This window comes from Athene noctua, chromosome 14 (assembly GCF_965140245.1).
Source record: "Athene noctua chromosome 14, bAthNoc1.hap1.1, whole genome shotgun sequence".
Classification (NCBI taxonomy): Eukaryota; Metazoa; Chordata; class Aves; order Strigiformes; family Strigidae; genus Athene; species Athene noctua.
Window position 1 is genome coordinate 9,903,715 of NC_134050.1, and position 27,511 is coordinate 9,931,225.

At 41.5% G+C, this 27,511-nt stretch overlaps 1 protein-coding gene across 1 annotated transcript; it reads left to right on the top strand.

Annotated features, from left to right (window-relative positions):
• Window positions 1–1,762: 1,762 nt before the first annotated feature.
• On the top strand, window positions 1,763–26,326 carry NAT10 (N-acetyltransferase 10). The gene is made up of 28 exons (XM_074917961.1): window positions 1,763–1,941; window positions 3,134–3,225; window positions 3,874–4,045; window positions 4,350–4,472; window positions 5,440–5,501; window positions 6,371–6,485; window positions 7,841–7,948; window positions 8,803–8,936; window positions 9,300–9,393; window positions 9,760–9,858; window positions 10,416–10,552; window positions 11,057–11,181; window positions 11,413–11,563; window positions 12,043–12,139; window positions 12,882–12,998; window positions 14,203–14,304; window positions 14,406–14,480; window positions 15,091–15,207; window positions 15,388–15,521; window positions 17,516–17,564; window positions 18,179–18,272; window positions 18,366–18,476; window positions 19,565–19,737; window positions 20,210–20,329; window positions 21,266–21,364; window positions 21,759–21,832; window positions 24,320–24,403; window positions 25,558–26,326. Exons 1-28 carry the CDS (start codon window positions 1,834–1,836, stop codon window positions 25,649–25,651), a joined length of 3,060 nt encoding a protein of 1,019 aa, XP_074774062.1. The 5' UTR covers window positions 1,763–1,833; the 3' UTR covers window positions 25,652–26,326.
• Window positions 26,327–27,511: the final 1,185 nt, after the last annotated feature.

The window sequence follows — 27,511 nt, forward strand, 5'->3', positions numbered from 1 at the left end:
CTTTCAAGCAAATACTTCATACCTATACCTTGAGGAATTGTCTTGCTACACTTCTGTTGCATTGGTGGTTTTGTCTCAGTAACTGGGTTTACCTGGGTTCACCTGCTCAAAAAGGACTGTTCTACAGCCTTTATGATTATTAATTCAATAGTTTAATCATATTTTTGCTATATTTTAAAACGTAAATATTTTATCCCAAAATACATCCAGTGGTATTAAACACATTTTTCAATCTACAATGTTACCTGGTTTTAAATACTTCATTGTTCAAATGTTTAAATTCAAACCTTTTTTTTGGCAGTATTAAAAGCTAAGAATAAATATATCTATGCAAATAGCTTGGCTCAACTTTGGTATTGAAAGGTTAATGTTACAGATTCTAGGTTATTAGGAATAGTTTTGCTGTCAGTTTTAGAATTTAGTGAAAATTTTAGCTGACGTTTAGTGTTTCTGAAGACTTAACCAGAATTTAAACCAAGACAGAGTGATAAATAGTTTTCCTGTAGCAGCTTCCGAGTTGTGCAACTTGGGATTTTGTATAGAAAACTTTCATACAGCTGTGGTTTTATTAAACAGTGGAGCTTAAATCTTAGTTTTATTGAGAAAGCAAGGTTCCTAACATTTCTTGGGATTTTGTAATTTTGTACCAGATAATGTTTCCTAAAGATTTGTTATTTTTCTGTGTGCTCTGCTTTCTGCAGTCCTGTTTCCTTGGGAATACCATGTATCCAAATGCCCCCCCCCTTTCTTTTTTTTCCTCTCAACAGTAGGGAAGGACACCGAGTGACAGTGTATCACTGATGTAGAACTGCAGTAGGTGGAAAGAGAATGTCTATAAAATTAAGAGGCATGGTGTTTACTCCAACAGGGCTGGAATTTGCAAGCAAGATTTATGTAGAACAGAGGCTTTTAAAAATTAAAATCAGTGTTACCATTGCAATTTAAGTTTGGTTTACCCCCTTTTTACAGTCAGTTATACAAACGTCACCAAACCAAACCAACATGCAATAGATGTGGAAGTTCCTAGCCCCTGTTATTGGACTTGGTTTGTATCTCTGTGGGATTTTGAGAGCTGGCTGGTCACAGGAGTCTGGGTTATTTCCAGGTGCTAAATTGTTTTGGTGTATGTGATATGTAACTGAGGATCCAAAGGTGATTTTAAAAGTAGCTTCCACAACTCCTGTATTGTTCCTGGATGGAGAATCCATGTTATTTAAGCAATTACTTTATGCTCGCTTGTTCTCACCACAATACATTCTAAGCCGAGTTCTTGGTGCTCGCTCAGTTGGAGGTCAGTCAGGCCTATATATAACCCTCTCCCCCTTCTCCTCAAGCAGGGGGCAGGTACCTGCTGCCTTCCGAGGCCGTGGGCAGTGCTGCCTGCCAGCTGCAGTCCTTTTAGAAACGACTTCACCAGCTGCTCCAGGAGGTTCCTCCAGGAGCCCATGGCAGCGAGTAGCAACCAGGAGCAGTTTAACATAGCTAAAACTGTACGTTAATAAACGCGCCGTCGAGGCTCTGAGCAATGTGTGCTTCCTCAACTCCACCGCGACTTTCCCGTGTGGAAAACGAGCTGAAGTTATTCTGGTTTTTTTAATTATCTGTACTTATAGGCCGTGCAGGCGAGCGGCGGGGCAGCCCTGGGGTCCTACCGCGTGCGCGGCGCGCGCTCCGTGGCCCGCGCCGCTCCCACGTGGTGTGCCGCGAGCCGCCGGGCGCGCGGCTGCCGCCGGAGGGGGCGGGTGGCGCTGGGGCGGGCGGGGGCTCCCGCCGCGGCGGCGCTCGGGGCCAGAGCGGCGGGAAGGGCCGGCGGCGCCCGGGCGGCCCGCAGCCATGCAGCGCCGGAAGGTGGACAACCGCATTCGCGTCCTGATCGAGAACGGCGTGGCGGAGCGGCAGCGGGCCCTCTTCGTGGTGGTCGGCGACCGCGGGAAGGACCAGGTAGCCCTCTCCCGGCGGGCGGGGGACGGTGGCGGTGGTGGTTTTGAACCGAGCCTTTGAAGAAGGGTTGGTCTGTAATCCCCCGGTACCGGCCTTTTCCTCTGTAAAGTAATTGTTGAAAACCGTTGCACAGAGTGAGGCAGAGCAATGGCGCGCCTCAGCGTGCGTGAGGTAACTCCCCGCGGTGCAGAAACGACAAGGGGTGCTAGGGATGGTTTAGGAGACTTTGTCCTTAAACGTCTCCTGTTTGAGAAGCTCCTGAACATTAAACAAAACCGACTACAGGCAAATAGAATTTTATTTTTTTTTAAAAAAACTGAGACAAAAGATATTTTCTGGCTAGCACGAGCTTTTATTCCTATTTCAGTTCTGCCATAAGGTGTTACGGTTTTGCTCTCGAGCCGTGTTTTATGTATTGAGTCATCTTGCGGATGTCACCACACCAGAACTTGGACTGGACCCGCTTTGTAGCGTTGTATGAAATAAATTAACCACTAAACTCTAGATTTGTGGGTTTTGAGTGAAAAGGGAAAGATTACAGCATGGCAAAAGCCTAAAGTTTTAGGATAAGTCAACTCAGCTCCAGTTCCTGAGGAAGTAAAATAAGCTAGTTATAAAAAAACCCCTGAAAATAATGAGTTTATTAGGTGCTAGTACAGGAAAGTTGTCATTGATTCACTGCTGAAGACGGATGAGTTCTGATGGGGCATATCCTGTGTCTGGCTGCGTTCATTATTTTCACTGATGAGTTGGATTCCAAAGCAGCAACCGTGCTTACTGAACATGCACTAATCCACAAGAGGATTAAAATACAAAATGAAATCTTGTTAAATTGTAGAAATTGTCTGAAATACGTTCTGCGAAACGTGTTATAGAGACAAATACCAGGAACTGTCTTTAGCCTGGAATAATCGCCTTCTCTTTGTGCAGTTGTTAGCAGTTCTGCCAAAGAAGAGTGTAAAGGAAATGAAATGTGTAATTCAGTGTTTTCAATGTCATGCAGCCCCGGAGAAGGCACAGATACACAGGTCTGTGTAAAAAGGAGTGTAACCTTCACAACATGACAAGGGATCCTTCTGTTTTGCAGAGAGTTGCTCAATAGAAAACACAAAATCAAGTACAGAAAAATATTTTACTCTTTGATGTTAACTTGTGAATATAGTTGTTCATGAATGTTTCTGTGTTTTGGCAGGTTGTTATACTTCATCACATGTTGTCTAAAGCAACTGTGAAGGCCAGACCCTCTGTCTTATGGTGTTACAAAAAAGAGCTGGGATTTAGCAGGTAAAATATGTCTTGTGTCTTGTGTGAAGCAAAAGCTCTGTGACTGGTCTGCTGAGCTTAGGTTACATGATTCAGTTGTAAGGAGAAACAAGATTTGGTTTTTGAGGAGCTATGGGAAGTTAGGTCTTCCAGAACTAAAATTTGGCATCTGTAATACAGTTGACACCAGCACTAGGCACTTCAGGTTTCTTTCTGTAGCTCTAATGCTAATTCTGCTGTCCTGGACCAATCTCTCCCTCACTTTCTTAACCTCAGAAGGCCAAAACTTCAGTTCCTCAGCTTTTTAGCCTCAGTAATATTTAGGCCTGAATGCAGATTAAGCATTAGTATGCCTTCATTTTGAAAAAGCATTTAAAATTTTAATTCATAGATTTGTGTGCATACTTACAGTCTGCACACAGTCAGGAAGGGAGCGTTACCTGAAACCATGATTCCAACCAAGCGGTTTCTTGCAAAACCAGCTGGTTCTGTGTGACAGCCACCTCTTGGGGCTGAAGTCACGTGGGAATATATCATGAAAGCAGCAAATGTGATCCAAGATTTCCTTGGAGGCTGCACTCTGACTTCCAGTTAGACTTGAACGTAGGCCTGAATACACTTTTCTCAAACCTTCTTCCAAGAAAACTCCTGTATAATTTTGTTCTCTAGCCACCGGAAGAAGAGGATGAGACAACTACAGAAGAAGATTAAAAGTGGGACTTTAAACATAAAGGATGATGATCCTTTTGAGTTATTTATAGCAGCCACAAACATTCGCTACTGCTATTATAATGAAACTCATAAGATTCTTGGGAACACTTTCGGCATGTGTGTACTTCAGGTAAGGAGTTAAACTTTTGAGTTAGAAAGGACGTTGCACTTCTATCAGTTGCTTTCAGTCTAAGTGCTGCAGGAATAGTATTTGTTGGTTCTGTTATTTCAATTATGATGGCATGTGTCTTTTACAAGTTTTGTGAAGATGAGATAACCTTGCTGGTAGAATTTTAATGTGATGTTGGTTAATGCAAATGTTAAGTGTGAATTAAGCTTTGAGAAATAATGTTTTTAGGCTTTCTGTTCCTTTTTGTAGGTGCTAGTCATACTAATCAACTCTAGGCAACTTCGAAATTTTATTTATTTCCTAGGATTTTGAGGCCTTGACTCCAAACCTGCTAGCTAGAACTGTTGAAACAGTAGAAGGTGGTGGAATTGTGGTGATTCTCTTGAGAACTATGAACTCACTGAAGCAGCTCTACACTATGACCATGGTATGTTCAACACAGTATCTCTAAGCAAGTACATAGTGGTGATGCTATATGGTTCTTTTTTGCTTTTGTTATGGGCTATGATCTTCCTTCCGTCATTTTTCCCCGTTCCTTCATTGACATCTATGATTGCATGTCATGTTCAGGCAGTTCTGCCACCCTCTGTGTCTTGAAATGCTGCTACATTACAAGAAAGAAACACCTCTCGTTCACAAATGTGATTTTGTTCTTTTGTTTCACAATAGTTTTGGAAAGTATTTTTGCTATCTGCCCTTAAAAATAGGCCTTTTGAGTGTTTGTGACCTGTTGCTATGTGAGATCAGCTTCACAGCTTGTGTATGTTTTTAGATACGAACTATTCATAGAATCATAGAATCCCAGGTTGGAAGGGACCTCAAGGATCATCTGGTCCAACCTTTCTTGGCAAAAACACAGTCTAGACAAGATGGCCCAGCACCCTTTTCAGCTGAATCTTAAAAATATCCAGTGTTGGGGAATCCACCACTTCCCTGGGGAGATGATTCCAGTAACTGATTGTTGTAATAGTAAAAAATTTTCCTCTTATGTTCAAATTGACACCGAGTATACTTACACGTAGAGCAGGAACTGTTTCCATTAGTAATAATGCCAGTAGATGAATTAAAATGATAGACTGGGGTTTTTTTAGCATCCCTGAGGTGTTTGAAATGTTCTGTACCTGGCAGAATTGACCTCTAAGTCAGGCAAGAATAAGACCATTGTGAAAACTATTGGTTTTCCCACTATTGGTGGGAAAAGTACATTTTAACAAGTATTTGGAAAATGTGGATGTTTCATAACAAACAGAAAATTAGAATCCTGTCTGGGATGATGATGGAAAGGGAGACTGTAATCCACAAGAGTGGAAAAGAAGTTGGATCATCCCATGAGTAACAGTCTTGTAAATGGCACTCACTGCTGTTCATTCTCTAGACTGACTTTTTTGTTTCAGGATGTACACTCCCGATACAGAACAGAGGCACACCAGGACGTTGTAGGACGGTTTAATGAGAGGTAAGTTATCAAAAGTGTAAAGGATCTGGGCTTCATGCCCAAAAAAAGCATCTGGAGCAATGTTATGTATTCATATTAGGAAAGTGTCCTACACGTTTGCATAGGAATGGGATTTCTTGGCTGCTTCAGTGAAGTTTTTGTCTGTTGTTCTGGAAACAAATAGAATTTCTTGTTGGAGGAATTGTGTATTATATTTTGGCACATGTTACAAGGGATATATGCAGATAGGCCCAAATCTGTGAACTGTTGTGAGTCCCTTTTGTGAAACGCTCAGTAGAAACATGTGCTCCAGGTGCACCGAAGTTCAGATACTTATTGCACTACTGCAAAACATAAAACTGCTTAGTGGGGAGTGTTCTTTGTGGTTGTAGAATTGTCTTGTAAAGGTGTTTCCTCTGCTTTTGTTGTATAGAATAAGCAGCTCTTAGTGAGTGAACCCTTGTTCTAGCCATAGGAAAACTGCAGAAACCTTTAGCATGCAGGTGGTTATGTGATGTCAGAAATGAGAAGAATGAATAAGCCAGCACTGACCACGGCCTTTGAGGGTCAATACTTGTCACAATTGCTGGGGATTCACATCTTGCACTTTTATGCAGCTGCCTTCCACTTAAATGCTCTCTTGATAGATCATCTTTAGTTAGCTTTCTTCTTTGGAGACATTCTGGTAAGTGGGTGCCTGTTTTGTGTAGATGATCCTGATTTTATGGTAAGATGCATACTGCCAGTTGTGTGAACTTGTCGTAGCTCAGCTGTAAGCAGCTGTAGCTTGTAAGTACTGTGTCTGGCTTTAGAAAAGGGTTTAAATTAACTACCAGAATACAACTGTATTACTAGTGTTTTTACTGAGTTGCCTTTCCTTGACTGTTCAGGTTCATTCTGTCTCTGGCCTCGTGCAAGAATTGCATTGTGATTGATGATCAGCTGAATATCTTGCCCATCTCCAGTCACGTTACAAACATCACACCCGTTCCACCACAGTCGCAGGTCAGTAAAGAATGTCGGCCTTTTTCCTTGGGAGAAATTGGTCTGAATTGACCATGGCATGTTAAAAAATTTTAAAAAGAGGAAGCTTTTATGTCACCCTGATTTATATCAAATAATGGTCTTGCAGAGAGGAAATAGAATGTTCTGCAAAAATTATACCTGGTATAGGTGAAGTATGGGAAGCCGTCTTTTCTTTCCTCCTTGTTTTTTTTTTTCTGTCACAGCTTTTTTTTTGTGCCTGCCCTGTACTTACTGATTTTGCCATATTGCTGTTTACCCTAGCGAGATGGAGCTTAATTGCTGTGGTTGCTGTTTCAGAAGTGAATAGAGAGATTTCAAGCTGATGGACAGTTGGGATGAGATAAATAAAAAGACCTTTTGACAGTTGGAGGGTGGGAAAACACTTCAGAAATAAGTATATTACAAGCTCAGGAGACACCTAATACCAAGAAGCTGTGGTAGGTTCAGTTTCTGAGTCACACATGCCACATCTTGGGAGATTTTCACTGAATATAAGCCAGACATATAGCTTGCACTGTTAGAAATATATCCTTTTATCACTTTCAGTTGTAGACTAAAGTAAAATGGATGCAGTTTTAAATAGAAATCTTGATTCTTTTGCACTGGTTCACTCGTTTGTGTGGCATAAGAAATACCAACATAGGTTCTGCCAGAGATGGTAAAAGCATTTTAACAGAGCACTGATCTTAAAATCCAGAGTAACTCCCCCTTAGCATTATAACAATATTGACAAGCAATGCAGATGTTTATCTGTTGGATGGATAGACTGATGCCTTTGGAATTCTAAGTGACAATAAGGAAAATCAGAATTCATTGCTACTTAAAATTGATCTCTTTTGTGTGCAAGTTTATTGTTTGACTTTGAAAATCTTGATGTTGATTTGAAAACTGTTGCTGCTGCAGTATTTTTTCCCCCTGTATGGCAATATGTACAGCTCATATGACAGCTGTAACAAAGATCATAAAGTTTTTTTACATCCTGAGGTCTGAAAAATGAATTGAATTCTTCAGAAAATTTGTTCGTGGCCTCTTCTTCCTAGCAATGGCATTCTCCAATTAACTGCATACTGAAAAATCCTTTCCTTTTTTCCTCCAAGCTTGGGGAAGCCAGGATACCCACCTGCTGTGTAACCATTCTCCTGAAGATGTATTGAAATTGAAGTGTTAAATATCTGTCTGTCCATTTAAATGTTTCTGTTTCTAGGGAGCATATTTCACTTGTGGTAACATTTCCTTTTCCTGCCTGATAAAAGATATCAGAAGACATCACAAAGGTATAACTGAGCTTCAAGTGCCCTTTACTAATCCTGTTCTGGTAAATCCTGTGCTTATAGGAAGATAGCCTCCGGCCACAGGACTTGGAGCTGAAAGAACTGAAGGAGAGCTTACAGGATACACAGCCTGTAGGAGTTTTGGTGGATGGCTGTAAAACCCTGGATCAGGTTGGTGTGGTGTTTAAATTTAAGATACTCTGTGCTTGACAGTTGCCTTAGGTACTGATGTTTGTGTCTCATCTTGCGTGTAATCCAGTCTGAGTGTGACCAGTGATGGGTGTGGCCTTAGAGAATTTTCTTGAAAATTGATTGGACATGGTAACAACAGTATCAGTGATTTTCTTCATGAAGTTGAGGATAAGTGTAAGGACTAGAATGGAGACAGGAAGCTGGTCTGGAGAAGTCTGCATTTAAAAACATGATGAGCTCTTAGGGTTTGAAATATGCAGGAAACTTAACTTGAAGTTTCTGTTCAGTTTAGTTCTGAATAGAAGTTGAAAATCTTCATCATGTTTTAATATGCCCCTATTCCTGCTTTTTTTTTTTTTTTCTCCAATTAGAGAATGACTGACTAGTGCAAATGAAGGCCCTCTTGCAGTTGTCTTTCCTGTTTTGGAGTATCTACTGAGAAGCTGCAGTTCAGCCTGGTGGCTCCCAGAGCTGTGCACTGCTTAAGTTCTTTTGTAGTAGATCTTCTCACTGCCCAGATCGTTCATCTTCCTCCTCTGAGAGCATTGTGCCTCTTTTTGTCTTGCTAAATATACCCTGTGGTCAGTGACATGGAGGTAGTAATTGAGAATTGCTGTACTGATTGTTGATCTGTGTTTTGACCTGAATAGTTTCAAGAACTCAGTCAGGATTACCCTTGCACATTATCTGTCTGAGTTTTAATGTTCAACTCTCCTATCTTCTCTCTTCCTGTTCTAGGAAGGAAGATGTGCTAGTGGGAAGTGTAAGGAATGCTGAAAGTAATTTAAACACAGCTGATTTCTGTTTGTTTTTTGTTTTTTTCTCATCATCAGGCAAAAGCAGTTCTAAAATTTATTGAAGCCATTTCTGAGAAGACTCTACGGAGCACTGTGGCATTAACAGCAGCCAGAGGACGTGGTAAATCTGCTGCTTTGGGACTGGCTATTGCTGGAGCAGTAGCTTTTGGGTGAGTGAACCCTCTGCAATCTCCCAGCCTTTATTTGCATCCATGAGTTTAAAAGAAAAAAAAAAGATGACAGGATCTGAATATATCTGTAATTTCCAGTCCTACATCTCTCCTTTTATTCTTCTTATCTTTTGATTGCAGCATACACTGATAGTCAAGTTTTTCTATTTTATATTAATAAGAAAATCTCAGTCTTTAAAAATCAAAATAATCACACATACATTGAGATAAGTGTCTAAAGGAATCTGCTGTATTTTGGTTATTGGGTAGAATCAACCCCTCATATAATGAAAACATTCTGCTTGGTATGTATACATACTTGTTAGAAAAAGAGTTAAACTTCTGTTTAATTTTTCTGTGCAGTTACTCCAATATCTTTGTCACATCTCCAAGCCCTGATAACCTTCACACTCTCTTTGAGTTCATATTTAAAGGCTTTGATGCATTGCAGTATCAGGTAAGGAGCACAGACTACTTCATGATACTTTCACAGTGTATCTGTTAATGAGGGGTTATGCATCTCATCTGTGATTTTTATTTACATATATTAGGTACCAGCCTTTTTAGGAATGTTCTGCAAAAATGAATCATAGTACAGTTATGTTTCCTCCTCTATTTTTAAGTTGGGTAAATTGGAATTTTGTGAAATAGTTTATAACATAATAAATAATTTCTCAGTTCTCAGGCCTCTGAAGTTTTTGTTATAAGAGTTTTTAACTAGAATCGAAAATAACAGTTTATTCTTAGCTTATTTGATGATAATGGTAAATTATTTTCCTTAGATCTTGGCTTGTTCATACTGTTTAACAGTGCTTTCTTTCAGGAACATCTGGACTATGAGATTGTTCAGTCCTTAAATCCAGAGTTTAACAAGGCTGTTGTCAGAGTGAATGTGTTCAAGGAGCACAGACAGACCATTCAGGTAATTTGAGTCTTGCACTCCTGCCTTTCTACTTCGTGTTCCTAACTGTTGGCTTTACTGATGCTGTAGTTGTTTTGATTTTAAGCATGTTCATTTTATGTGATGTGTAACTGTCCTGATTGATGTTGCTTTAAGGCAGACCTTTTTTTCTGGTGAGTGATTTTCACAAATTATTTTACTTCTTTCTGTGAATAACTCATAGATTGCACAGCTCCCTTGGTAATTGCTTGTGTGTCTCTTCTTGAAACAAAAGCAAAGGAGGGTGAAAGAAACATTGAAGGAAGAGCATATGTTGCTAGTGATTCTTTCCTTTATTTTCATGATCCTTACAATAAATTTGTGTGGAAATGTGCAAGACAAGATGTGTGATACAGTTCTTGTTAGAGTAACACAAACCCTGTCCTGACTGTTTTCATGCCTCAGTCTCTGGCTTGATGGTCATGGAGAATAGGGATGGCAAACAGCTTTCCAGGGCTCCAGCTTTGCCAACTCTGACATTTCCCTAGTTCCCAGACAAGCTGTTGTTGACAGTGACAATGCCCTCTCATTCCTTGCAGTACATACACCCCGCTGATTCTGTGAAACTGGGTCAAGCTGAACTTGTTGTGATTGACGAAGCTGCTGCCATTCCTCTACCCCTGGTGAAAAACCTCCTAGGCCCTTACCTTGTTTTCATGGCTTCTACGATCAACGGGTAAGGCTTGAGCAGCAACTGTCTACCTGGGTAATCCTGCCAGTGGATTATTTCTTATCTACAGTACCTTTTTTATTACACACTATTACATTAGGGCATGCTAATTCTTGATTTGTCATGGAACTGCTCCTTAAAATAACAGAGTTAGTACTTGAACTTTCCTTTGGTTTTGTGGTGGATTCATTTAAGTATTTGACTTGCGCCTCTTGTGTTCTGCTACAAGGAGCAAATACATAAAGAGGATTCTGCAGTCTGTTAGGAGAGAGGGAAGAATGAAATCTTCCTTCCAATATGGTGAGACTAAGAAAGCAACGGGGCAGGCCACCCTGTCCTACATACACAAGAACATGAAAAGGCAGCGGTTCTTGTGGATGGATGGGGCCCTCGCAGGCCTCAGAATGGCCCATAGCTCTGGATGGCAGCCTGGCTCTGTGCTGGAGCTTCCCCGTGCCTCAGGATTGCTCTTTGGTTATTTGCTTCAGGCTTTTGTATTCTGCTTTTCAGGTATGAGGGTACTGGCCGATCACTGTCTCTGAAGCTCATTCAGCAGCTCCGTCAACAGAGTGCCCAAACCCAGGTCACCATGACAGCAGAGAACAAATCTACAGCTACAGCTAAACTCACCTCAGGTACTCCATTGTACGCAGGACTGCGGTGTGTGACTGATCCCGCATCCCTGTGGTATCCCCTGTGGCTGTGTACCTTCCAGATTTTCAGATATAAATGCTTTTTAAGCGATAAAAGCTATATGAGTAATGATTTTCCAATCTCCTGGGAGCCCCTCAGAGGACACTGATCCTGTTGGATTCTTTGCTAGCTGTAATTTCCAACACTGGATGTTCTCCAAAATCTGTTTGCAGCTCGTACACTGCATGAAGTCTCCCTCCATGAGTCCATCAGATACGCCCCTGGTGACCCAGTTGAGAAGTGGCTGAATGATCTGCTGTGTTTGGACTGTCTCAGCATCACCAGAATTATCTCTGGCTGCCCACTGCCTGAGACTTGTGACCTGTATCCTTACTCACATGTTGTGCTCTGATCAAGACGTATTGCTTTCAGGTGAAGGAGGTTTTTTCAAACTTAGTAATAGTGGGTTCTCCAGCTAACATGGTAACCCTCAGCACATGATCTTTTGGCAAAAGTCTATCAAGACCATACTTGTGGAGTTCAGCTTTTACCCCCCTGCCTTATAAAACCAGCAGTGTGTGTTACCAGGACATTACCAAATTCCAGTTTTACTGCAGAGACAATCCTAAGGAAGGGTTGAACGAAGGGAAGTCCTTGTTGGAGTTGTAGAAGGCTTGCCTTTACAGATGAAGGGTGTGAAAGCTATGAACACTGCCCAAAGTCATTCTTGTATACAGAGCTGTAGGGTCTAAGAGCACAAGCCAGAATGTAGCCCAAAGCTGTAATGAAAATATTGCTCCTAAACCAACAAGGAGCTTTTTCCTGGTTTCCAGGGAAGTTGTCTCCTTAACCCCTATGTTTAGATACTACGTAAATAGAGACACACTTTTTTGTTACCACAGAGCATCAGAAGTTTTTCTGCAGAGACTGATGGCCCTTTATGTGGCTTCACACTACAAGGTAAAGCTTGTGCTACTTCTATCTAAATTTCAGCCAGGAATTTTGTGGAGCGAGCAGCGCTTGTTATGAGTGTAATTGAATTGGCTTAACTGAGGTTTCTGAACAGCTTCAGTCACTTCTTTTATACAGATCCATATTCTTTCTCTGGTAAGACCTCTGCCTTGGTCTTGGCTGAATACACTGGATTTACAGATATCTGGAACATTTTTGTCATGAGAAATTCCGGAGGCTGTATTCTAGATGAGCCAACAAGCTTGTCAGAAGAGTATCAGTGATGAACTTCTCTTGCAGTTCTCTTTACCATATTCTAGTAGCCTCAAGTTAACCAAAAGGGTAGTACCATTTTACTACTGAAAAGAGTTATAATTGATCTCAAGTTTTCAAGACCCTGAGTGACTAGTAGATATGAGTGGTGAAATCTGTAAGTACTGAGTACTAAAAATCTGACACAAGGTTTGGTAGATTAAGAGATAAGTAGCTGTATAAAAATGGAAAGTTCAGATCTATACATATTAGAGCAAGAGGTTTCACTTGAGAAAAACAGATGCTGTCTGGTAGTTTAATATCCATGAACTGGCCCGTGAACTACTTAAGCAGTATTGTACTAGTTCTAAGATTTTTAATAGCCCTAAATTCAGAAAACGGAGGATTGTTTAGAAGTCAGTTGCTAACATTACACTGGACTTTGAAACTCTTCTCAGGGAATAATTCTTCAACTTCCTGCTATGTCTTTACCCTCCAGAACTCTCCCAATGATCTCCAGATGCTATCTGATGCACCTGCCCATCATCTTTTTTGCCTTTTGCCACCTGTTCCACCCACCCAGAATTCATTACCGGAGGTACTTGCTGTTGTTCAGGTAAGAGAGCAGTGTGCATCGATGAGGTGAACTGTTCAACAGTGAAGCAGTGTGCTATGGGAGCAGTGTACTGTCTAGAAGTAGATGGTAGCTTAGGGCTGTGCTTTTGTGTGTGTTGCAACAGTGTATTAAGGCCATTTTTTTACCTCCACTTTCTTTTGTAAACATGAATTGCTGTGTAAGTACACTGTGATGCTGATCCTTTCACATAGACCTCACAGTCTCCACAAAGTGTTTGTGCTGAGAAGCCTTCTGAGAGCTGAACTACTGCTTCAAGAGATGACTTCATCTTCCCCTTTAAACTTCTTGCAAGGAGAGTTGGTTCACTGGTTCACTCTGCTTATCACCTGTTTCTACCATTCCTTTTATTTTCAGTAGAACTGCAAAAATACAAACTCCTCAAATGTACGTGCTTAGAGGTGTAGAAATATTTCAGCCCTTGACTGTTGGGTATCTGACTATATGCTTCCTTCATTCCATAAGAACACAGACAGTTTCTTAATTATCTGCATTTGATGTAGGTAGTTAAATCTGCTGTTTCTTAAAAGAAAAAGCTCCATATATGACATATAAAGAGCAATGTTAGTGGGACAAGCTTTTATGTTTCCTGTTGACGGACTACAGAAAATGCGTAGAGCATGTTCTGTGCTTTAATTTCTTCAGGCTTCTGTTGCACCACAGTGTAACTCCCTTTGCATCAGAGGTACCTGGCTGGCACTGGTGTGCTTTTTGAGACAGGGCTTTTAGGGGCAGAGTCTGTTTGTTGACAGAATCACAGGATCATCAGGGCTGGAAAAGCCCTTGAAGCTCCTCCAGTCCAACCATGAACCTCACCCTGACCGTTCCCAACTCCACCAGATCCCTCAGCGCTGGGTCAACCCGACTCTTCAACCCCTCCAGGGATGGGGACTCCCCCCCTGCCCTGGGCAGCCCATTCCAACGCCCAACAGCCCCTTCTGCACAGAAATCCTTCCTCAGAGCCAGCCTGACCCTGCCCTGGGCAGCTTGAGGCCATTCCCTCTGGTCCTAGCGCTTGGCATATTGTTGGCCTGTTTGTTTGCTCGTCATGTTGCAGAGCAGGGATCATATGAAATGTCAATACTGTGTAATGGACTCATGAGTATAGATTTTGATTCTGCTGTAGTGGAGTGACTGTAGGAGAAAACACTTTTTCTCCATTAATGGTCTTTTCCTTTTCTGACAGGTGTGCATGGAGGGAGAGATCTCTCGCCAGTCTATCATGAACAGCCTTTCTAGGGGAAAGAAAGCTTCTGGTGATCTTATTCCCTGGACCGTTTCAGAGCAGGTGAATAATTTGTCTGTGTACTCACACCCAGGATATGTTTCAGCTCTTATTTCCCAAGTACCCATCTGTGTTCTTTAAATTGACTTCTCTCTCTTACACAGTTCCAAGATCCAGACTTCGGGGGCCTCTCTGGTGGGCGTGTTGTTCGTATTGCAGTTCATCCAGATTATCAGGGGGTAAAGTATTTTTGAATCTGGTTATTATGAATAGTCAGCAGTGGTACCATGAGAATGGCTGTACAGGCAGAATTCAAGAACAGGGCAAAAGTTTCAGTTGCTCCAATTTTCAGTGTTTTAACCTTGGGGACTGAGCCAGTGGTAGTAATGGCATGAGGTCAGACACACAGAAACAGTGAGATGCCACAGCAGCGGGGGTGACATTGCTTTCCTCTGGGCGGGTAGCAAACCAGCTCCTGTCATTGCTAGTCACTGTTGGAGCATGCCAGCATCCCAAGCAGCAGTACACAATCAAGATCCAGCAATATTTATTGTGAGATTACCAAATGTTCAGGCTGGTGTTTGGCATTTTCTGAGTGCCAGAGTTAAGCACTGAGAATTATTACACAGTCCTCAACTACCAACTGGGCTCTCATTGTGATTGCAGACATCCGGGTTCTGTAGTGTCCTCCACGGAGCTGCTGTGTAGCAAAGAAAATGCATTTTTGCTGTGACTGAGTGATCTCTGCACTGGTGATTGTTAATGGGCTTGTAAAGGGAGAATGTTGTTGCCCTGTCTTAAAAACTAGATATATCTTTTTGCTGATAGTGTATTGTTCCTACTTCACAGATGGGCTATGGCAGCAGAGCTCTGACTTTACTGCAGATGTACTATGAAGGCAAATTCCCATGTCTGGAAGAAGAAACAATTCAAAAGCCAAAAGAAATTGCAACTGTAAGCAGTGAGGTATGGAGCTCAGTACGTTTTTTGTGCTTTCTGTTGTGCTAAGTTGTTAGTTTTTCACTGTAAGTCTAATGATTCCTCTCTGTAAGGAGGAAATACATTTATCTTTTTTATACAGAATAAGAGATTTAATTTGCAAATTTTTGTGAGGATTGCTGCTAATGCATTTCCACTTTTTTTCAGACTGTTAGTTTATTAGAAGAGGTTGTGACACCTCGGAAAGACTTGCCTCCTTTACTTTTCAAACTGAGTGAGAGACAAGCTGAAAACCTCGACTACCTAGGGGTATCTTATGGCCTCACACCACGATTACTCAAGTAAGACATTATTCTATTTGCTAGTTACACCCAGTGCAAAAATACAAATATATAAATTATATATATTATAATGATATCTAATACATATAAAAATAATATAGTGTATAGATAAAGAGGCAGATATTTGAGCCCTTGGATATTCTCTTTATCTCGGCGTGTTTCACTTGGTGTCTAAAACTGGGAGAGCTCCAAGCTCCCTTCTCCTGTGAGGCCTTTTCCTGATGGGCAGTAGGGCTGCTAAGTGCATTCTTCAGGGTATTTTTTCCTCAGCCTCCTAAGGGCAAACCTATTCCCCACTTTGTTGTCTCTGTGACCCTTCTGAACAGTTAACCAGTTGTAATTGCTCAGTTTTTCCAGGCTAGAGAAGTAAGAACAGTCTGTAATAAGTAGGGAGAAGTTGAATACTGCTTCCTGTGACCTGTAGAAGCTTGAGCTGCTGCTAACTTCAGAGCTAGTTGTTAGTTTCCTGACTAATGTAAATGCTTTTCACCAGCAACTGCAGCTGCTTCTTGCTTTTCTTACTATGGAGAAACTGAGGTACTGAAGCAGTAAATCATTTACTAATTTTTCTTAAGTTTTAGCTCCACCTTACAACATAGCTTTATCTAAAAACATACTATTTTATAATAAATGCAAACTTCTTTAATATTAGCAAATTCTATAAAATATCTAGGTTTCTGTGACGTTCTCAGCCATAGAGTGGGAAGTTGTGAATCCCTAGTTTGTGAGACATTTTCAAAATAGTGCAGAATTCTTCCTGTTGCCCAAAACCAAAGCAGTCATTTATCACCTAAAACCTTGGTTCCTTGCTGGCCTGCCCCAATTAGAGAGGACCTAGGGGGCTGTACAAGGACGTGAGATGAGATGAGACTGAGTTCAGTGGAAGAAATAAAAGCAGTGGAGGACAATTTGTGACTGACCCAGTCAGGACAGTGTGAGACAGCTATCTGTGTTTTGGCATTTCAGCTACAGAGACTGTAGCCTGTTTAGTTCCATGGCAAGCATGCTGCAAAGTTCATGCCAAAATGTGATGGTCACTTGTTTAGCTGTGCAGGAGAACATCAGAACTGAATGGTTATTGTGAAATAATCTTAATCTTTGCAAATTACAAAGCAAATGGTTCAGATGTCTTTATTTGAATGATCCCTTTTCAGGACAGAGGGGGAGAATAAAGTGTTTAACTACTTTTTTTAGTTATTTGACCGTTAGCTGTGGTGGGATAGATAAAAAAAGGATGAATAGTGGGATAGGGAGAGGCTGGGTTACACATGTAGGGCTTCCTGCTGAAATTTGCAACATCCTGCGCAGCAGATTATCCCGTGGCCTGTGGATGTGAGTTGCCAGTGGCAGTTGCTCTGGCGGCTGTCTCCTTCCTTTTGTCTGGGATTGCCATATGTTTGGTCTCAGCAGGTCTTTTTATACTAGTCCTCCTTTTACTGGACAAAATGTGCTGTAGGATCAGTTCACAACTAAGATGCAGGAAAGGACAGGAGGATGGAAAGGGATGTCAGCAGGGTTTTGCTGATCAGTCTGGGATTCTGTTTGGCCTACAAGTGACTATTTGAATCCTGTGAGGTGCCAGGGAAAATCATCATTCATTGAAGAATAGTCTGAAATAAACTGTAAATCCTCAGCCCAGGAGTCTGTGGTATTACTGGTCAGAACCTCTCTGCCTGTTTCTAAAACAGACCCTGGAAGCATGTCAAACAAAATAACTCTTGTATCATGTCTGTCAGTCTTTGAAAGTTTGTTCATTTTTTGATATCACGGTCATAATTTTTCACTTCTCTAAGTTAGAACCTCAGTCCGTTTGATTGCTGTTACTCCTTTCTGTCAGTGTTCATTTTCATTAGTTGGTGGGGTGTCTACAGACTTTTGCTTACTTTTCAGCAGTTGTTCTTGTACACTAGATAGATTGCATTTAACTACAGGTAGTATTGTCAGATCAACAGCTCTGTAATTCTCAGTGCATTTTTCTTTTTCCCTTTCCCCAGGTTTTGGAAACGTGCTGGATTTGTGCCAGTTTATCTAAGGCAGACACCAGTAAGTAACATACTGTGTCTGAATGAAATCCAGCCCTATTGAAATCACTGGGCATCTTTCCATTAGCTTCTGTGAGATGTGATTTGGGCAGGAAAGTTTTCTGAGGCTACATTTGGGGGTGGTTTTATGTTTGTTGTTGTTCTTTGTACCTCTAGTTAACTAAGGAAGTAAAGTTTTTGCACTTAAAAAATTAGAGTAAAGGTGCAGCTGTTGAGGGTTATTATTGTAGTTATTGCTAAAATATGCAAGTGGTCCTTGAACTGACTGCTCCCGCCTTTCTAGGTGTTTACAAAAGGTAGCACTAGCAGTTTAGAGTACTTTTGGAGGAATAATTTGTCCCTTGTCACTGCATTTTTCTTTTGTTTTTCTGGCTCTTGAGCTGCACCTGGAATTTGCAGTACTGGTGACTAGTGGTTACCTCAAGAAGCCAAAATCCCTTGGCACTGGGATTTACCAAATTCAGGAAGTTCACAGGTTTTATATTAGGTAGTGGTGATCAGTAGCAGTCGATGCATGCACCATTGTTGTTGATTTAGACGACCTTTGATGCCTTCAGTTGAGCATAGAGTGCAAAAGGTTCCTGGAGATGATGGGAAATATATATTATTTGTTAGAATGACCTGACTGGTGAGCATTCGTGCATCATGCTGAAGATGCTGAATGAAGAGGACACTGAACGGGAGCCTTGGCTTACAGCCTTCTGGAAAGGTAACTCTGATTCTGATAGTGCTCGAAGAATCTTCCGGGATATTTATGCTAGAGGTCCACAGGAGTTGTTTATTTTATCAACTTGTCCTACAGATTTTAGGAGGCGGTTCCTTTCTCTGCTTTCCTACCAGTTCAGCACGTTCTCTCCCTCGTTGGCATTGAATATCCTACAGAACAAAAATATCAAACAGCAGCCACAGCCACGTGAGTACCCTCGCTCTCGGTGTTCAGTTAGATTGCAGTTTAAAGTCCCTGTATACATTTATCAGAGTTCTCAAATACATGCTTTGTTTGATGTCTCTTGTGCAATGCCATGAATTGCTCATGGTCAGTTACTGTGTTTTGTTCCTATTATCTAGAAAAATGATTGTATTTCTAAGTAAAAGCTAAGAGAACATTTTCTGCCACTCAAAACAGAGTGGGGTTTTTGGTGATTTTTTTTTTTTTTTTTTTTTTCCCCCCTGCTTTTTTCATCAAAGATTTAAGTAACCCAAAATTAGAGGGCTCCTGACTGTAACAGCTAAATGCATGACAAAACATGGATGGATGCTGACACCTGCCAAATCCAGTATGGAGTTAAAAGAGAAGCCTTGAGTAGCAAGGGTCGGTAGGCAGAGCAGCTTGCCTAGGATCTCAGACAGAACATTGTCATCAGAAATTTGGAGGTTGGAACGTGATGTCTTTCTAAGAGAGAGGCTTTAGTTCAACTGCATGTTATTGGGTTCAATCCAGCACTTGCTGGGGAAACACACAGGCAGTATAAAAACAGGGCCAGACAAGACATTTGTAACAGTCGCTTCTGGCTTAAAAGCAAATTGCTGTTTTCTCAATATGCCTAACAGGGGAATCCTCCTGAGAGAACTTGGTGATCTGTGCCTTGTGGGTTTTTAGTATCTGTCTTAGTGAAAGAGTTTTAGTTGCTGCTACGAGGGAACAAAGCTCTTTAACAGCAAAACCAGTGTAAGGTAGTTTAAAGCTGGGCAAGCGGTGTTTCTCGACCCTCACTGTTTTCAGTCTCTCTGGCATCTTTAGGTTGATATGCTGGTCTGTTTTGACAGTTGTAATGTTTTTCATATGGATGTATGTTTGTCTGAAAAGACTTTAAATAACCAAGCCAGCCTGAATAGCAATGTTGTACCTAGTGTGGGGAATTCTGAAGTGTGCTAGAAAGTGAACCTGTGGGGTAGCAGTTGGCCCTTACTCCCTGGTGTGAAAAGAAACATGTTAAATACTGAGATCCTGGATAGCTGTGAAGAACAGTCTTGATGTTGTCTTTTTATTGTGCCCATCAGCCATCAGCCGTGCTGAATTAGAATCAGTTTTCATCCCATATGACCTGAAGAGATTAGAGATGTACTCTCGCAACATGGTGGACTATCATCTCATCATGGATATGGTACCTACCATTGCCAGGATGTTTTTTCTCAACCAGATGGGTGACATCTCTCTCTCTGCTGCACAGTCGGTGTGTATCACTGCGAGAACAAGCCGTGCTTCACCTCTCTTTGTATATATATTTGGAATAATTTCCTTTTTTATGTCATCTTTAAAAAAAACCTTTGCTTCAGTTAATTGCTGCTTTTGTAGCCCTTTTCATGATTTCTCCTGCTTGTAATGTTCCTCCACCTTTAGCATTTGCTTTGAATAAAATTTGTAGGGACCATACTCTGTTGTGTGTTCAGTGAAGCACTCCATGCGTTTATAATACGGTGTGAACTCTGGCTTAAAAACCTCTCAGAATCTTCTGGCTCCTTTCAGGAGAAAGGTATTATCGGTGCTAAGTATGGAATAGCACCTGCCAATTACAGAATAATTTAGGGGTGTTCCTGTGCATCTGAACATGTACCAGAGAAGCCTTGGTAGGGATTGTAGAGGGTATTATGTATTTGCATTTGCTCCAAAAGCCCCTATAACTGAAATACATGTCATTTCCTCAGGCCCTTTTTCTAGGGATTGGCCTACAGCATAAATCTCTGGACCAACTGGAAAAGGAGGTGGAACTGCCCAGCAGTCAGTTGATGGGCCTCTTCAACAGAATCATCCGCAAAGTAGTCCAGGTAAGAGCATGGTGACAATGCCAGTTACTGTGTAATTCCAGTACTGAGCCTGGCACCAGTAGAAAGCTGGATCAGAACTGTGTATCTTTACCATGTCCCCAGTAATTGACTGTAAACTTCTTACAAAACATAGGAAAATCCCGGTGGAAAAAGCAAGTATTTATGGCATTGATTTATAGAGTGTTTTCCCAAATAATAGTGCTTGTGTTATGTTGTTAAATGTTGAAATGTCCTGACCAAAATGCTGAGCCTGAGCCATGTTTGTGATTGTTCACTGCACTGGTGGCATCTCAACTTTTCTTTAAATGACCTTGGAAAAGGGTTTTTTTAAAGATAGATTTGAAGTCCAGCAAAACAATTAGACAGTTCTGGATCTGGTTTTCTTCCTCTATTATGTCTGTGATAAAGTGAGTAATGTGCTGAGTAACATGATGGTGGGATGAACAGAATACTTACCAAATGCTTGCAATTGCTTGCCGAGCCTGGGGCCGCTACTTCTCAAGGTTTGGGATATGATAGCAAAACTTCTGCGGTGTGGCACAGGTTGTTCATTGGAGAGGTGATTTGCTTACCTTGAAGAAAATAACATACAAAAAGAAAACGCTCTTTTTAGCGGCAAATGTTAAATGATGCTGTATTAATAAAGTTTGTTGTAAACTACGAGCTCTCCACATTTATGCAAGTTGCATTGAGGGCTGACTGATTTTGGTTTTCTGCCTTTTATGAAAGCTGTATATAATCCTGCCTTCAGGAAGCAGCCTTGAGGTTTTATTTCAGTATGATGGAATGCATCAGAAATAAACAACTGCCTGATAATATTTGCAAGGTTAGAGTAGTTTCATGGGAACAGACAGCATTTCTTATTTATTTTAAATCAATAACCTTGAGGAAACATCAGCAAGTCTTGGCTTATGTGTTGGCTTACTTCATTTACAGTTGTTCAACACAGTCCAGGAAAAAGCTGTGGAGGAGCAGATGGTGGCAACAAAGGATATTGTAATGGAGCCAACACTGAAATCTTTAAATGATGATTTGGTAATTATGAACTTTCTTCATACGTATGTATCCATTTCATAGAGTTCCCTTGAGTCTAAAAGCCTTGTAATCTGAATTTTCTTGGATGGAAAGAATTCTACATCACTTTATGGTAGTTAAAACCTGACAGCTTTGTGTTACATGCTTGAAGTCATGCTTTCTTAATCTGCAATACAGATTTTTTTCAGAACCTACTAAGATGTTACATATTACAAGTATGTGTATACAGATAACATAAAAATGCAATTATATAAAAGGGATACGCTTTTCAGGATGATCTGGTATTTGTGTTAGGAGATGTACTTCCCTTTCAGTGGGAAAGGCTTTTTCCTTCCATTACATGGTCACTGTTGTACTTAGAACTTAATGCATCTGTCGTGCTGTCCTGTTGTAGGAAGAAGCCGCAAAGGAATTCCAAGAAAAACACAAGCAAGAAGTGGGGAAGCTGAAGCAAATGGACCTTACACAGTAAGAATTTATCTGAAATCCAGTTTTCCCCTGAGACCTGTTTGAATGCTGGGTTGCTAGCACATCTTGCTGAGACTTGTGCACAAGGCTGTAGTTGCACTATCACAATCTCAAACCATCAGTAAATGAGAAATGGCAGTGGGTATTGTCAGCAGTGGCCAGGTAAGATAAGCATATGCAGCTACACTAATGAAAACTTCGGGTATTATGGGCCTGACAGCCAATAACTTAGTCATTTTAGCTCTGTTACCAGCTGCTTTGTTTCACACTCAGAAAGTTCTCTCCAGTATGAACTAAATTTGGTAACAACTTATTCGGGGCCGTTCACCTGTTTCAGTACATTAATTCATTGTCATACTCCCAAGCGTGAACTTACTTCCCTTTTTCTGCTGGTATTTTGAACAGAAAGCAAAAGCTTGTGAGTGAGCAGATTGCAGCTGGTGAGCACTGGGATCTGCCTGTGGAACTGTAGAACTGGATTGTTGGTAGAGTTGGGGCTGGCTCATCATTACAGTACTGCAGACAGCAGCTGTACTGCAAACAGGAATGCTGGATCAGTCCTCAGCTCTGTCCCAGTGCCTCTGGCATGAGCTTGAGCACATTCTTCCTTTACCTCTGTTCTCTTTTGTCACTTAAATGGTAAATTATTCATGGCAGTAGCTCTTACTGTGTATCTGTATGTCAGTCTTGATCCTGGCTGTGTACAGTACATATATTATACGTATGTAAGTTATATAGTTCTGTAATATGGAGTAATAAAGCAAGCTGCCTGGCTGTGGACTGTTTCTAATTTTACAGTTTTCCATGCTTCTAGAAATAGTCATTAGTTTGCTCAAAGCAGGATACCCAGGTCCTGTTGTCTGCTATTCAGTTTAGCTGTGTGTGCAACTCCAGTGGAAATAGTACCTGGCTAATTAAAATATTCTCTTCTTTTACAAAAAAAAAAGTGTCAAACCAATGGTAAAAAAACCCAACCCACTGGAGCTTCTTTTCACTAACTACAGTGTGCATGGATGCCTTCTAACTGCTGCAGAGCTGGACAGTTTGTAGGATATTGAGTTGCTGAACCAGCAATTTACTTGAAGTGTCAGCAGATGTCTCTTTCTGGTCCAACAGAGTAGTTACACATGCCACTGATTCTCTCCCTTCTCTCTCTCCTCCTCCCACTTTTTGTCTTATAAATCCTGTTTACTATACTGACATCCCAGAAAAGTTGTCTAGTTTGGCTCTAGATTAAATCTGAAAAAAAGGAAGAAAAGCTTCTTTGAATCTTTGGTTGTCTTGTTTGAAGGAAGGACAAAAATGGGTGTGATTTGAAGTGACTTGCAAGTCAGTCACATTAGGAAAACAATATAACCAGAATTTAAAAAAAAAGTTTTAATTCCATTTTTTAGCATTGATAGTGTTACATACCTGTTTGTCATTTTGGACCATGTTCCCTTTTTTTTCACTGAAAAATAAGTTTTTGTTCTCCATGAGGAGAGAGAGAGACAAAAATCTATTTTGAACACTTTTCAATACAGGTTTTAGAGAACTAATAGAAGAGACGGAGCTGTTTACTGGACAAAGCCTTTTCAAACCATTGTTCAGCCTTGTATGAACAAAGGCTAGTCTATTCTAAATCTCTAAGAACTTGAGATGGAGAGCAACCACTCCATTTTCCTACATGACTGCTTTGCCTAGTTAAACTCATATGTAATTTCCAGGGTACTTGAACACCCAGACAAGGGACAGAGAACGTGAGCTTATTTGAATAGCAATTGTTGTCTTGTTCTCTTTTCAAAAGAAAGCTGCAGGTCTTCAGTTTTTTCCTGGGTTGATGCAGAAAAACTACCATTCAAGCTCACTGCTGGTCTAAGAGCAGCTGCAAATTTAGCCAATTTTCCATTACAAGCCATTGTTTTTTGCATCCTCTTCCTTTACCACCACAACCATCCTTCTCCAATATTTTGGAGGGAGGAAAAAGGAAAAACGCCCTCAAGCTTTTATAAAGAAATCTATATAGTGAATACAGATCTGATTGTGTTTGTCAGGCTTAAAGCTGTAGTGATTGAAAGTCTATCTTTTCAGAAATCTAGTGGGCAAAGTACAAGTATACACCACTGCTATGGAAAGTATAACCTTTGTGGCCTTATTTTTTGCGTTCATAACAGATGTACTCTACTCGGCACTCAGCTTTTCTGATGAGAGGCTTTCACTGAACAGTTTTGTGATGTATACAATAGGGGCTCCTGAGAGAACTTCATTTGCCACTGACCAGCTTTGGATGGGGACAGTTGTGGTTGCTGTTGACCTAGTTGGGGCTGAGTCTGCTTGTAGCCCTTTGCTAGGCTAGTTTTGTATGTATTTCCAAATACTAATTTAGTTGGGTGCTGACACAGGGGCTTTGTTTGTAGAGTAGTGTGTGCCTGACGATATAATCACCTTATTTTTTTTTATTATTTGCTGGCAATTTAACTTGAATTTTCCTTTACCTTTTTCACTTAGATATATTATCCGGGGCGATGATGAAGAATGGGATGAGGTGCTGAGCAAAGCAGGACAGAACGCTTCTGTCGTCAGTTTGAAAAGGTTAAGGAAATTGAAATACTCCACAGAGGTCTCTCTGGTCCTTTCTGCTGGCTTCATTATAACGTTTTCAAAAGATTGAAGCTGAAGAGTTAAATGCAGATTAAATGAACTTAGTGTTCTTGATTCTGAGCTTTCCTGGAGAAATTCAGGTGTAAGCACCTGAGAGCTCTGCTGGGTACTCAGTAGTTCCTCTATGGCAAGGCTGCTGCTGTGAATTCTGTGTTGCTCTAGTGTTAGTCCTGACTTCATGTAACTTAGTTGCATGTTGTAACTTGACGTGGTTAAGCCTTGATCATGATCGTGCACAGAAGTTGGTGCTGTTTCTCCCTTGGGTCACTTTTAAAGAAAGAACTTGTTCCCCGTAACTGTCCCATTCGCTTTGGGAGCTAACACTGCCTGGGAGCCTGTGATAGTCTCACTAGAGAAAATGCAAATTGAGGGAAGAAGAATTCTTTCAAATGTGAGCATAAGCCTGCAAAATACTGAGGCTGCATTTCTGCAATTCCTTGCTTTTTATCCATCTTCTTTCTCCTACCTTGCCCAGCATGGAGTCTTTCATCATCTTTTCCTTGGGGATTTATAGTTGAGACTTGCCTGCTTGCTTATTTCCCCTTCCTGGGGTGCCTGACAGCTGAAGTAATTATGTGACCTCTCTTCCACCCTTTGTATATTCATGGAGTTTTTTGATGAATGCTAGAAGCTGTGAGTTTCCAGAAGCCTTAACAGGAATGAGAGAGTCTTGTCAGTGCTTATAAAGATCAGACCTCTGTCATGTTTGCTGTAGTCAGAATCTAGTGCAGGAACAAAACTGCATATTTAAAACTGTCAGTTGTATTATTTTTCTAGGTGCTCTAAATTCAAGATGTCCTATATGAATTGCCCTTAGGACACACAAAGTCTTGAAAAGTAATGACGAGAGCCAAAAATCACGATCTTGTGGGGTTCAAACTGAGTTAGAGAATCTGAATACACTAGAAAATTTAGGTCATGCTCGTGCTTCCTCTAGCACCAGTTTAAATGACCCAAGAAATTGGAAGTATTTTCTCCCAACCACATTTCTATATAGATTCTCACCCCCTTTTACAACAAAAGTTTCCCAGCTGGATGGGAATCTAGTGTATTTTTTTAACAGATATTTTGTTCCTGTTTCCCAGTGAGAAGAAGAGAAAATTAGAAACAGCAAGAGGACCCAAGCAACTGAAGAAATTTAAGAAGACTAAAGATTTAAAGCAGAAGTGGAAGAAATGACTTTAAAGCCAATCAGTGAACTTGAATTAACAAGTGACGGGTCTGTACTTAAGAAGTACTATTCTCCTTGAAATCAAAGGACTTTCTTTTGGGGGGTGAGAGCTGGAGGGAAGGAAAAGCCTTAGAGGCATTTTTAAAGTGTTTGTATTACGGGAAGTACAGTGACACTGCCAGGAGACAGCCTCTGAAGATTTTTTATGAAGTGTGACTGCAGAGCTTGAGCGAGGCACTGTGCAGCACACTGGGATATTATGAGGGTGCTTTAGCAGCTACAGAGTTTCCATTCAGAGGGGGCAGATCAATCTGTAAACTTCCCCAAATCAGAGTTGTTGGTGTCTATTAAAGAGCTTGGACAACAAAGGACAGAAATGTGTTAGGCTTTGGTACGTGACTCTACCTTTTAGCATTGCAGCCCATCTTGATGCGTGCGGCTATTGGTTCAGGAGTACTGCCACTCCTTTGTGCCTGGAGGGAGTTTTCGGTGTGAAGGACAACTGAGTTTTTATTTGGGGCTGGCTATTCAGTGAGCGTGTTGTCAGCTCAGACTCGTGATTTGGTCCTTGCTCGCAGGAGTTCAGGGTGTACAATGAACACTTCTATTTTGGAAGGTAGCCTATAGTTCCTGCTTACTGTGCTCCTCCAGCAGCTGCAATAAAGGCTGCTCTTTTGCATTCACACTTGCTTACGAGGTCTCAGCATTCCCATCACTCAGTAATTTACATTTCCTAGTTCTCAGGCAGGGTTGCATGATTAACAAGCACTGGGGAAGCTGCTTTGGCCACTCTTGTCTCCCTGCTATCGGCTGACCTACACCTGCTGCTTGGCTTTGGTGGAGAGTTTTGTGCTAAGGTTGCTGGGAAATCAGCACTATCATACTGACACCTGCTCTTAGTGATCTTTTTGAGCCCCTGAGCTCCCCAGCTCTCCTACTCAGTGGTCCTTGCTTGGTAATAACTATCTGCCAGTCTGGAGCTGGGACCTTCTGGGACTGCAGTACTGTAGGTCTGGTGCCTGTCAGACTCCAGAGGCTTCCAAACCAGGGCAAACTGACACAGATTGGCCCTGTCCCAAACCTGAGTGTCCTGGTGTGTTGTCTTGATGTTCCAGCTTCACACCCTAGAGGTTTGGAACAGAGACACGATACACAGCTGCGTTATATTTACTTCTGAATGTCACGACTCCTTTTTCCAGCAAATCCTCAAAGAACCAGTTTCTTCCTAGATAAAGCAGCATTTCTTCTCCAGGAGACTATTTTATGAAGCACCTATATTAAGCGTGAGCCTTGCACAGCCTGTGTGCCTCTTTGGTCAGCAGGCCACTGTGTGAGAGTCAGTGCTGAGGGCACATCCCCCACGTGTGGGGGGACAGCTGAGCCCTGAGAAGGGAGACCTGCAGCTGCAGCTCTTAAAGGCCTGATGAGGGCCTAGTTACCACCCAGCTCTGTGAGAGGGCAGCACCGGCAGCCTGCAGGGGTGAAGTGGTGCCTGCCTGCCCTGAACCAGCTCTAAAGAAGTTGTGAAAGGAGCAGACAAGGCGAAGACAAAGCTGTCTGGGAAATCCTCAAAAGAAAAGGTGAGTGTGAATTCTCCCTGGTTTTGCTGTTATTTGTTAAAAATAGGGTAAGTGGTGGCCCTGCTGGGAGAAGGGTAAAGAGCTAGAAAGCCTTACTTACCTTGGGGGTGGGGTCTGTGGGACTTGCTGCTGTCTGCTCTCGGTGCTGAGGGACAAAGAGCCAAGGTGTACCGCTGGGATGTTCCAGCAGTCAGGCTGGAGGGGCTGTGGCTAGTGCTGGAGAATTTTCGGTGGCCAGTCTCTTCCAGCTCTGACAAACAGGAGGAGCATGGCTGGGCCTTTAACCCA

What these genes read in the sequence shown, in the direction of transcription:
- NAT10 (XM_074917961.1), top strand. Translation starts at nt 1,834, where the DNA reads ATGCAGCGCCGGAAGGTGGACAACCGCATTCGCGTCCTGATCGAGAAC. An exon ending in GTAGGACGGTTTAATGAGAG is followed by an intron (nt 5,502 to 6,370) that starts GTAAGTTATCAA and finishes TTGACTGTTCAG; the next exon opens with GTTCATTCTGTCTCTGGCCT. An exon ending in ATGTGGCTTCACACTACAAG is followed by an intron (nt 12,140 to 12,881) that starts GTAAAGCTTGTG and finishes TTTACCCTCCAG; the next exon opens with AACTCTCCCAATGATCTCCA.